Here is a 12703-nt window from a genome sequence, read left to right as displayed (position 1 = left end):
TCCCTTAATTGGAAAAAATTAATTGGGTACTCTAAATTTTTTTTTTTTTTAAATACCTTGCAAACAGTCTTCTGTGTCACAAAATCCCAAGTGTAATTTCTCTTCTAATCTGTATCATATCCATTGTAAAATACCTTGTAATTTTCTGTCTCACGACACTCACAAAATACCTTCAAATCTTTAATCTTGCAACATCCCAAGACACAACACATCCTAATTTATTTTTATTTTTTAGAGTATCTAATTCTATTTTTTCCAATTAAGGGACAATTTAGCATGGCCGTTTCACCTAGCCTGCACATATTTGGGTTGTGGGGTTGAACCCCACGCAAACATGGGGAAAATGTGCAAACTCCACACGGACAGTGACCCAGGGTCGGGATCGAACCCAGGTCCTCGGCCCTGTGAGGCAGCAGTGCTAACCACTGTGCCACCGTGCCACCCCAAGACACATTTTAATTTTAAATATTTAGAGAAATCTGTATTTCTTGAATATTAGGAATATTTATTTTTTGTGACTAGGTATAAAAGTTCCAGAAATTTCCTGACGGTAATGGTTAAGTTCATCAATGATTCCACTAGGATTCTGCAATATATCGTGAAATCCATTTTCATGTGTCAGTATTACGCTTTTGCAGTTTAGCCTCGCATTGCATCCTTTGAAAATTAGTTTCCATTCTGAAATATTTACAACCTTCAGCTTTATAAATTGATGAATGCCAACTATTTCACTTCATCCAAGATCTTCTTCAGCTTCTCCTCACTAAACCTACTCTTGACCAAAAATCTATCTCAATTATTTATATGTACCCAGAATAAAAAAGTGCCCTCAAATCAAATATCATATGTCAGATATTGGACTCCTGCTGCTATAGTGATCATTATGCCTGTACCAAATGTATAAAACTATGGCATTCTTAGATCAAATCCCAAAACATACATACCCAAATTAGAAAGCTTCTCCAATAAACTCTAATTCTATAAACGTGAGGAAGCAGCAATCCCCACCTCGAGCTCCAAAATAAAAACTATTGCACTTTATTGTTCATGCATCAAATTGTAAATTGTTACTTCTGGACAATAGTGCCTAATTTACCCATATCAATTACCCATATCAGACTCAACAACACACCACCGGCAGTAGGCAGTAAATTCTGCTATCTTGGATCTACAGTGACAGACAGCCTGTTTCTTGATGAGGAGTTTAACACATGCATTTGCATGTCAGCCACCAACTTTGGATGACTAACAAAACAGGTATGAAGAAACAACAAACTGGCCCCCAGGACCAAAATGCCTAGCTACAATGCCTGTATCTGTGTCACTTTGCTATACGGCAGTGAATCCTGGACAATCTACCAGTAATCCTCCATCTCCAGTATCTACGATGCATCCATGGCATCACATGGAAAGACAAAGTCACCAGCGAAGCAGTCCTTTCTAGGGCAAACATGCCAAACAAGCTAGCATTGATCAAACCAGGAAGACTTCACTGGCTTGGGCATGTGCACAGGCTGGAAGATTGCTACATCCCAAAGAATATGCTAAACAGGGAGGTAATCCTGTGCCAAAAGACCTGCTGTCAAAAGAGATGTGAAAATTCTCAACATCAATCACGCAAAGTGGGAAATGCTAGCTGATTGATCTCAATCGCGACACTATCTGTGGGCAGAAGTTTGCCAACATGATGACATGTGGTTTCAGAAGCTTCAAAGCAGACTTCAGAAGGTATTAGCAGAGATCTTCCCGCACCGCCGGCAAGACACAATTTCATTTGTGGCACTGGTGACAGACTTTGCCTTTCCAGAATCTGCTTGTTCAGCTCTCAAAAGAAGTGAAGCAAATGCTCTTATTGGACCTGACCAAAATTCAGAGGCTACAAGCCCATCAATTCTCACAGATGGAAGGTTGCCAACTACCCCTATCAACAACTGCCCCATGTACTTAATGAAAGGACCCCCAGCTCAACAATCTCTACCTTTAATCGATGAAACATTATCCACAATATGCACCATTAAAGCACAATTATATTCTGATTGTAATTAGCATTTTGGAGACTCAGCTAATTAAAAGAAACAAGTTTCACTGCTTTTGTTGCTTCAAAGTTGGATGATCTTGTTGCCATGGTTGCCAGTTGTGGAAAACTAGAATCCCAAAAGTGTGGGTTCACTGGATGACTGAGATCCAACTGAATCCATGATCTCTGCATCTCCTTTATACGCACTCAGAACCTAAATGACGGTACTCTGTTTTGCGTTATGCTTTTATATTTGAGTATTATCAATGTAGGTGAGCTGGTTCCAGCAAGGGGCTAATTTGGATGTCTTCCATCACTCATGTGCTTCTTCTGTGTGATGAGAGGGTTCACCTGAAGGAAACAGATAAAAAGAGAAGAATAACAAATCTGCTCTGAACATCGCTGCTCTAATTGCTTTCTTTTATTTATGTCTCTCCAGGCAATATATTTGTCTGGTATAAAAGCAAAAACAGGTTTGAGTTGCTAACGATTATTGCTTATCTGGAAGATCTGGCACCTTTGACCAAATCAACAGCAGGAGATTTGTGGAAGGGAAATTAATGAGTTGCCAACTTAGAAGCATGCTAGGAAATGCTTGACTATAGTTCAACATTGCTTTTGAATGAAAATAAGTAGGTCAGGTAACATAAATTAAATACTGCTTAATATTCTGGTCTTGGCCTTATTATGAAAACTCATTGTCCTCCGAAAGATAACAAAATGTGTACTCGAGTTGTGTTTAGTCAAGGGCAAGAACATACGTACTAATTATTTCATCTTATGTACTTTCCAAGGTCTATTTAATATAAACATGCCTGTTTACTTCAAGCTGTTATTTCAGACTATAAAAATATGCTGTCTTCAATCGAATCTCAGAGTTCAGTACACTGGCTTTGCAGCTGGAACACTCTCTCTCCGCAAATATATTTGTGTAAATAAATTTCCTTAAATCGAACCTCGAGGAATTTGTCTTTATTATAATTTCCACGACAAATTGGCGTAGTCATTGCAGTTTCCCTAATTTAACGGGACGTGAACCCTGAAACAATTCTCTAAACAGGACTCTCTCAGCTGAAAGGGAGAGAGCCATAGCGCGACCCCAGCTGAAAGGGGGGTCTGCTGCTCGGCAGCCTTAATTACTGGCCAATGACTCATGCTAGGATGAGTTATCTTAATTAATAAATTAACGCTAGCTGCATGGGAAGAAAAAAGATGTCTTAGAGACTAAAATTTAAGAAAAAAGACTTTGAGGTTCGTGAAAGGATAAACACCGGTGTGCGCTCCCTGTAGTATTTGTAAATTATTTCCGCGGTTGTTGTTATTGGTATATATATGTTCTAAAGTATTTTGCAGAAGGAACGATGAGCAATAAACTCGACGCCCCCTCACAGGTTGTCCCGAAGCCTCGGTAAAGACATCCGGAGCGAGAAAGAAGGTGAACTCCTTAAAGAGGACAGATAAGGGAGTCAAAATGAGTAAGAAAATAAAAATAAACAATCGTAAAGCAACAGAATGAGGTAGAAAAACCTGTATGCCCCCATAGGAATCTAATGAAGCTGACCCTCTCTCAGAAAAAAAACAGGGGAGTAAAAGTAAATAGAAGATTAAGGTAAAAGCGTAACAGATGGGTTCCTGTAGAAAAGGGGAATTCAGATTTGTCTGTAGCTGTGAGATAAGGCTAACGGTTAACTGTGATATTTGTGAGCTGTGAGAATCTGTGTATTTTGTTTAACCAATTAATTTTAGTCAAAGCATGAAGTGCTAAGTGGGTTGTATTTTTTATCGTCTGTCATTGTGAGTCAGAGATTATAACTTAAGTGATTTTTGTTGAGATTTTTCTAATGAACTGAAACATATGGAAATTAAAATCAGTTTAAAAGAAAGAAAGTGCCTTTATGGATAAAAGTAATTGAATATGAATAAGTTTTTAGATTACGCGAAAAGATGTAAATGGCATCATTCCAAGTTCTTGCCCCTTAGGTTCTGCAGGAAACATTAACCATTTCAGCAGACAGTTGACCTTTTCTGAATTGAAAAAGAAAAATATACGTCTCTCAGAATATCTAATGCCTATAAAATCAATCATTGGAAATTGACTTAAATGTGTGCTATTTATAGCCCCCTCCCAGGGGATGTTTTGCTGCTTCTAAAATACTCTTATGGTGCATCTTGGCCAGCTTTGAAGGATGGGATTGCAGTCCCACCCGGCATAAATGGGGGCTGGGTTCCCAATAATGATAATCATTTGAATGAAGGAAATGAGTCCCTCGAACATTGGTTAGCAAATAGAGGGAAAGAGGCTATCATGCAAGGGGCCAAGAAGCATTTAACCCCCAGGAAGGATGTACCCCACCTAGCGACACCTTCCCCTATTAGGCAGACAGACATTCTGCAAATTAGGAGCGGTAATACATTGCATTGATAAAATTTAATAACTTCTGAGCCTGCGCCCGATCGCTCTGTGTCTGTGTTGTATGCTGGCAGCTGAACATTAACCCTAACAGTACCACTGTTAAAAAAAATGTAAAAAATTTTAAACTGCAGGAAGTTTTACAAAAGATTAATGAACCTTGGGCACAGCTATTAAAACACCTGATACAGTCCAGATGAGAGAATACAGTGACCCATTGCATGGCTTGGTATGCTCGTGGGGATGAGCACGCATACAATTTACAAGCGCAATATCACTTAGGAAAGCAGACATCATTGCATTGCATGTCACGCCTTTTTCATTTTAGGTGTTATGGGATTAGGAATGTTAGTACAGTTGACCCATAGTCAGAGGGACCTTTTTAGGATGGGTTTAACTTCAGAACCCCATTTAACATTGGCTGTAAGACATCCCGCTAAAGCAAAGCAAATAGGAGAAGTGATCAAAGAGGCCAAGGAAGAAAGTAATACATGGGATTTATATTGAAATGGACGGACAAAATTGCCTGATAGAATATTATGGCAAACAGGAGGGCAAAGTGACCTGGAAAGAGGAGCAATGGCCCGCACAATTTGAAAGACAACAACCTCCCCGAGAGAGCCATCATTTACTCCCTTCAATCTTGGCCCAGGTACTGGCACATCTATGGACCCAACATAAAAATCATGTTGGAAATGTACATTCTGCCCCAGCGCATAGGGTGCAGTTACAGAAGAAGGTTGCCCTGCCCGCTTAAAACTATACAGGTTGGCACCGGAAGCAGAAAAAGGGATAGAGGGAGTGATCAATGCACTATTACAGCAAGGGGTGCTGAAGAGAACACAAAGCCTCTGTAACACCCCTATACTCCCCATTCCAAAGACAGGAAGACCCAATGAGTGGTGGTTTGTGCATGATCTTAGAGCCATCAATAAAATTGTTATCACTATTGCTCCATTGGTGCCGGACACAAATGTCATTTTGTCTTCTATACCATCAACAACGGTTACTTTCTCAGCCTTTTTCTCCATACCATTGCACCCGGAAAGTCAATATCTATTTTCTTTACATATTGGAATTAAACGTATTAAAAGAGACTTGGACGAGTGCCAGTTGTCTGCAGGCTCAACATTCCCTCAATATGATGACAATTTATTGATAGCCTCAAAGGGAGGGCTAGTTTGTCAACAGAATACCCTTTTGTTATTATCACATCTGGCAGAAAGAGGGCATCGGGTCTCAATGGACAAACTGCAATTCTGTCAGGAGACAGTTCAGTATTTGGGATTTCAGCAGCAGCAAAGACAGCGGAGGCTTGGGTCTGAAAGTGTACAGGCTGTAGCAAGGGTTCCAACTCCGCGCACGGGAAAGGAAACCTTTACCTTCCTCGGAATGGTGGGCTATTGCAGGCAGTGGATACCGGACGATAGAGAGATGGGCGCAGTACTGCGCAAGGCTACCCTACAGGACGCCCCTTCAGTTGTTACCTGGATCCCAGCGAGGGAGCAAGCATTTTGTAATTTGAAACAAGCCATGATTAGCACTCCTGCCTTGGGACTTCCTAATTTCAGCAAGCCCTTTACTCTTTATGTGAATGAAGCAGGGGGATTTGCAACAGGGGTCCTGGTGCAAGAGCATTGAGGAGGGAAAAGACCCCTTGCCTATTACTCGGTGGCCCTATGTGCTGTGCCAAATTGCTTAAGAGCAATAGCAGCCACAGCGGCCATAGTAGAAAAAAATCAGTTTTGCTGCTGCTTAATTCATCCGCAATGCAGCATTTTACTACGGCTCAACACACTGGGTACGAAGTAATCCTCTCTAAAACCAACTTTACCTATAAGCGAGCGCCAGCTGTCAACCCTGCAACACTCTTGCCCTAGCCCTCGGAAGCAGAACATATGTATGATCATGACTGTTTACAATTGGTTGAAGCCACCACAACCCCTCGACCTGATTTATTGAATCACCCACTAGAAAATCCAGACATCATCTTTTTCACCAATGGGTCAGGAAACTGTCCAAATGATACAACCCTCCTGGCTGGTGATGCAATAGTAACTCCATTCAAGATAGTGGAAGCTTTTGCTCTGCCTTCGGGAACATCTGCTCAAGCAGCCAAATAGTTTGCCCTTACTAAAGCATGTATTCTAGCTAAAAATAAAACAGTCAATATTTATCCTGATTCCCGATCCGCTTTTGGGGTAGTACATGATTTTGGCCAATTATGGAAAAACAGGGGATTCATAACTTCCCCCGGCCAACCTATTAAACATGCTAAATTGGTTTTAAATTTACTAGATGCTGTTCAGCTGCCCAGCAAGATAGCCGTTTTAAAGTGTGAAGCGCATACTACCGCAGACGATGAAGTCTCATGCGGCAATAGATTTGCTGATAAAATAGCAAAGGAATTGGCTCTCAAACAGCAGCCACAACTACAAGCTGCTGCAGTTGAACTTCCGTCCACCATAACAGAACCAAAGTTAAAACAGGCACAGGAGCAAGCCTCCCTACAGGAGCATCGCTCTTGGCTAAAAGCGGGTTGCTATCAAGACAATCATCAAATCTGGATCCACCCAGATACCCGTGCAGTATGCCCCAGAAGTCTGTTTTTGCCACTATGTCGCCTTGCCCATGGGCAGGCTCATGTGGGCAAAGGAGGAATGACACATGCCGTATGTCAACAATGGTATGCTCGAGGTATTACGGTAACAATTGAAAAAGTACCCCGCACATGTCTGATTTGTCAAAGGAATAATCGGAGATAGTGGACATGTTGTCACGGTGGGTAGAGGCTTTTCCAACCAAAAGAGATGTTGCTAGAACAGTGGTAAATATTTTGTTAAAGGAAATAATATCTAGGTTTGGGATACCAATGGGTATTAACAGTGACAGGGGAACTCATTTCACTAGCAAATTGACCAAAGCCCTAACAGGATCCATGGGATTTGATTGGAAATTGCATATACCATATCAGCCAGAATCCTCAGGAATGGTGGAAAGGATGGATGGAATAATTAAAACTGCAGTTCCAAAAGTGTGTCAACAAAATGGGCTGCTATGGCCAGATGCCATACCCATAGTAATGTATGCACTGAGAAATCAGAAAAATCGCAATACAGGCCTAACCCTGTATGAGATATTAATGGAATGTCCCATGACAACTGGAACTAAACCCCCAATGACTCCAGCGGCAGTAGCCTTAATATGGGCAGATGAGGCATCACTAAAATATGCCCAGGCCATGTGTGAAACCGCTGGAAAAAAAAACATGAAAAGGTGCAACAAGCTCAGATGATTCCAAAAGAGGGAAATACACACCCTTTAAACCTGGAGATCAAGTATATGTGAAAGCACTAAACAAAGATTATTTTTCTCCTAGGTGGAATGGACCCTACCAAGTGCTGCGAACAACCCGAACAGCCATTAAAGTAAAAGAAAAGCCAGATGGGATCCACGCAACTCGTGTAAACTGCATCATACGGAACTTTGAGAGTACTAGCGAATCGCTGCCCTGAGGAGAATGACGGCGTTGATGTTTTTATATTATCATATTAATCCAACATCATGTAGAGGGTAAACTGAACACTAACACCTTGATATACATGTCTCACTCATACGCAGAGAGGATCAATAAATTCAGTTGTTGGGTTTGTACACAAATTACCAGATGCTTGGGGGAGGGCTTCCCTTTGCAACCTATCCCATTCACCAGTAAAGAGATAGCAGAATGGGCTCAAAGACAAAATAGTACAGGACGTGGTGAAGATACACAGAATATGTTAGATTGGAGATTAGCTGGATACGATATGAATAGGTTTGAGGAATGGTGGGGGCCTAGGTTTAATGTAACACGTCAACCGCCCTGGTTGATCCTTTCCAATTATACTGGAGTCCCAAAAGGAAGTATATGCTTTAAGAATCATAAAACAGATGGGACCCACTCAGTAGGCACGAGTCAGTGTGATCAGACCTTGAATTGGCAACCCCCTATGCTCCACCTTATAGCTAAAGGACTTTTCATCTTTGATTGGTCGAGAGTTGAAAATCAAACGAGTGGAGGCTCCTGGAAAGGGGAACAATTAGACTAATGATGACTGATAGTAAAGGAAACCTGACCGCATATAATGGCATGTATTTTATCTGTGGCCATACCAGAAAATTGGGAAGGCTCCTGTTATTTGGGATAGGTAGTCCCTTATGTACATCACATTCAGCAATTGCAGGACCATCCCCATCATAGGACGACACAAAGTGTTATGACATGGGCACAAATGCTGGGAATAATGATACCACCATTAGGAATAGCCACTAATGCATGCGAACTACGAGACATCCTTGAGCAGATAACTAATGTCACTGCAGAAGCTGTTAAGCAGATAGAAACTGAGATGGTCGCTATAAGAGCGGTTGCCCTGCAGAAACAATGGCTCTTGATTTCTTGTTAGCTGAAAAGGGAGGCATTTGTGCCCTGATTGGAAGTGACTGTTGCACGTACATCCCTGATAACTCAGAAAAATTGATAATCTGGAGGATCACATTCGTAGAGAGGTGACAAGATTACATGAAAATGAGGGATGGGACTTTGGCTTTGGATGGTAGGATCGTTAGGACAGAGGATTGTGTTCTGGATTATGATCGCCATTGTAATCTTGATTGTGATATGGTTACTGTTTTAATGTTGCGCAAGATATTTTTATTCTACTAACACGGGAACAGCCCTAGCCATCTTGCCTCCTTGCTAACAGGCTCATAACACGCAGGGAACTGTCATACGTCCGTTCCCCTTACATTATAAACCACCCTTCTCTACGGAGGACACGATAATTTATTAAAAGGTGTTGATCAAAAGATCAACAAGGAGGGAATTGTGGAAGGGAAATTAATGAGTTGCCAATTTAGAAGCATGCTGGGAAATGCTTGACTATAGTTCAACACTGCTTTTGAATGAAAATAAGTAGGTCAGGTAACATAAATGAAATACTGCTTAATATTCTGGTCTCGGCCTTATTATGAAAACACATTGTCCTCAGAAAGATATCAAAATGTGTACTCGAGTTGTTTTTAGCCAAGGGCAAGAACATACGTACCACGTATTTCATCTTATGTACTTTCCAAGATCTATTTAATATAAACATGCCTGTTTACTTCAAGCTGTTATTTCAGACTATAAAAACATGCTGTCTTCAATCAAATCTCAGAGTGAAGTGCACTGGCTTTGCAGCTGGAACACTCTCTCTCCGCAAATATATTTGTGTAAATAAATTTCCTTAAATCGAACCTTGAGGAATTTGTCTTTATTTTGATTTCCACAACAAGATTGGAGTAACCCCATGAAAATCAGGGCTGTTGGGAAAAAGCAAACTCCAATATACTTGGGAAGAAAGAGTACTGGAACTTGAAACCTAGTGCAAAAATTTAATGATCGAAGAGGAATGAATAATCACTGATGCAGACCAGTGGTGAATTAAACAGGCAGCTATTGGAGGAAGTGGAAAATCCCCCCTGGCTAATTATTATAAAGAGCAGACAGGCGGAACGCTCCTATCGCATCCATTATGTGACAACAAGCATAAAACTGTCAGATCAATCAAGAAAATTGATCAAGCTGATCTTTGACCACGCCAATATCAATAAGGGGTAAGTGGCATAGCTAAACTTACTCAGTGTATGTAACTGTATGCACTTTTTAATCTCCTCCAGGCAGTGAAAATGAGCACTGTTCCCTTTGCCAATCTTCCAAGGATGAAATGCTGCTGTGCTTGGGAATTCTTGTAGTGATGGGGGAACGAGATAGTTCAGCAGAACTGAGAGAAGGAGAGGGTGAAAAATACCAATATGGAACTAGGGTTTGAGAAGTGAAAGGTGCAAGTGTAGAAAGGAAGTGAGAAGTACCAAGACAAATTGAAAGGGGTGAAAAGTGGCAGCATGAATTGGGAGGGCAGAAGAGTGCAAGTATCAAAGCGGTGGGGAGAGGAGGTGAGAGTTGCCACTGCGATCATTTATCGTGTTAAAAATAACATGGCCTTTTTCAGCCTTGGAGAGGGTCACCTGAGAGACAGTTATATTGAGGAACTGAAGTTAATAAACAGTATGAATAGCTAAATCCAAAAAACCTCTTCCAGTGAAATTGTGAGAGGCGCTACCATTCAAACTAAACTTGCTCAGTTAAGAAGGAGAAATGATGGGGAAATTCTGGCGTTGGACTGGGGTGGGCACAGTAAGCGGTCTTACAACACCAGGTTAAAGTCCAACAGGTTTGTTTGGAATCACTAGCTTTCGGAGCACAGCTCCTCCATCAGAAGGAGAAAAGGATACCAGTCCAAAGCTGTGTGCTCCTTCTTTACAAATGGATGCGAGACAACCCTGGATGTGGTGAGGAGCATTTCCCACCTTCTGTTAGCGGATGGACTCTGGGCTACACCATCCCCTGCTCCTTCCCATCGGGAATGGGTGGACGGGTCAGCTGCCAGCTAACATAGGCCAGACCTCATTTCTGGGGTAGTGCGTAAGTTTCTAACTCACCTCACTATCCACTTGGAGTTATATATTCTGGAGTCTCTATGCATATTTGTCAGTAGCCCCCCATCGTCAATTTACCCATGGAGGATCAATTGTTATGAAACGGTTGGAAAGCTATTTGAATGTTGGGCCATCACAAAACAACCTGATCTCATCTGCACCTGGCATCCACAGATGTTAGACTTCTTTCAGAGGCTTTTGTATATCAGCCTATATGGCAGAACCTGTCCGATTTCTACCTACACTAATTTTGAGGCCCATTTTGATTTCCTGACCAGAATATACTGAGATGCATTCTCCGGTCACCCAGCCGTGTGTTTCTCGGTGGAGCGCCTTTTGCTGGTGGCAGGATTCTCTCTTCCCGCTTCTTGTCAATGGATTTCCCACTGAAGTGACCCCGCGCCTCCGGGAATCCTCCGGGTGGGGGTGCACTGCCAGCAAGAATCCCAACAGAGAATTCCGGCCACTGATGACTATATTTCAGGTTTGAATAGCTCAGTCACTTAGTGGGTAGCAATCTAAGGAGCTGCTCCCTCATTATTCAGTGCATGTCCTGTGTTTACTTTGCGGTTTTAAGCAGAGTGGAAGGACTTACCTCTGGGGAAAGGAAACGAGTTCCTAAGTTGTTCCATTACATCCTCTAGGTGCAGCACCATATCTTGAGATATGCCAGCGCTGTCTGACACATCTGTGTTAAAATAAAGAATGCAGCGGTTAAAACTGATCAGCTTCTTTGCTGAGGTCGCATAGACTAGGAAGCAAGGTCTTCACTCCAGCCTACAATTAGGATCATTCTGGGCTGTAGGAATTCCTGTGATTAAGAAAGTTAGGCAGAGAAAAGCACTTGAAAAAAGTGCCAGTGTCCACAGAGAATGGCAATGTTGTTTTGTTAGTAACTCCAGAAGGAGCAGGGCACATTGGGGGGAAAATGGTGCCAATTCCTGCTTGTCTGAGACCTCTTCTGGGATTACCTCTCCCTCCGCCTCACCCAGACTCTGCTGACTGATTGAGTGATGTCCCACCCTCCCCGAACTGGAGTACTATAGCATATGAATGACGTTCAGTCCGTAAAAAGGTAGCACATCCATGTCAAAAAGAATGATTGGCCCTTTCTCTGCCATTAGATAAAATCGGCTCTAATGTCTATCTTAATCAGACACAAAATGAATACTGAGATAAAGAACCTTCGATATGTGCCCATATCTTCCCACCTTCAAGTCTTCTTGAATTTTTCTGAGGAGATTGCAATGATAGGCCGCAATAATGATGATGGACAAAGGAATGTCTAAGAATATTGTCCATATGGACTTCCAGGAAGTATTTGATGAGGTTCCGCACAAGAGGTTTAGAAAAAAATAGAAGGGCATGGTATTGGAGGCAACCTTGCAACAAGGGACAGTAATAAAATTGGGAGGCAGGAGACAGGGAGTGATAAATGTAGGGAGCGTTCCTGTTTGGCAAAACGTGGCAAGAGATGTTTGCCCTGGTATTGTACTGGGGCCTCGTCACGTCACAACGTGTATTGATGATGTAGGTGTCGGATTAGAGAGTTTAAAAAAAAAAAAATTTAGAGTACCCAATTCATTTTTCCAATTAAGGGGCAGTTTAGCGTGGCCACTCCACCTAGCCTGCACATCTTTGGGTTGTGGGGGCGAAACCCACGCAAACACGGGGAGAATGTGCAAACTCCCCACGGACAGTGACCCAGAGCCTGGATCGAAGCTGGGACCTCGGCGCCGTGAGGAAGCAGTGCTATC

The 12703-nt window shown here is 42.1% G+C and overlaps 1 protein-coding gene across 1 annotated transcript in view; it reads right to left on the bottom strand.

Moving 5' to 3' along the window:
* Positions 1-373: 373 nt before the first annotated feature.
* The window catches only part of drp2 (dystrophin related protein 2), a 563342-nt gene continuing 551012 nt past the window's right edge, over positions 374-12703 (bottom strand). Inside the window, exons 25-26 of the mRNA XM_072505229.1 lie at positions 11542-11634; positions 374-2368 (exon numbers count right to left, since the gene is read on the bottom strand). Coding sequence (XP_072361330.1) covers positions 2331-2368; positions 11542-11634 — 131 coding nt within the window. The 3' untranslated portion in view covers positions 374-2330. The remainder of the gene's footprint in view (positions 2369-11541; positions 11635-12703) is intronic.

The sequence above is a fragment of the Scyliorhinus torazame genome, chromosome 5 (genome assembly GCF_047496885.1).
Source record: "Scyliorhinus torazame isolate Kashiwa2021f chromosome 5, sScyTor2.1, whole genome shotgun sequence".
NCBI classification, from domain to species: Eukaryota; Metazoa; Chordata; class Chondrichthyes; order Carcharhiniformes; family Scyliorhinidae; genus Scyliorhinus; species Scyliorhinus torazame.
The sequence above is the reverse complement of the archived record's forward strand: the minus strand, read 5'-3'. Positions and strand labels throughout refer to the sequence as shown.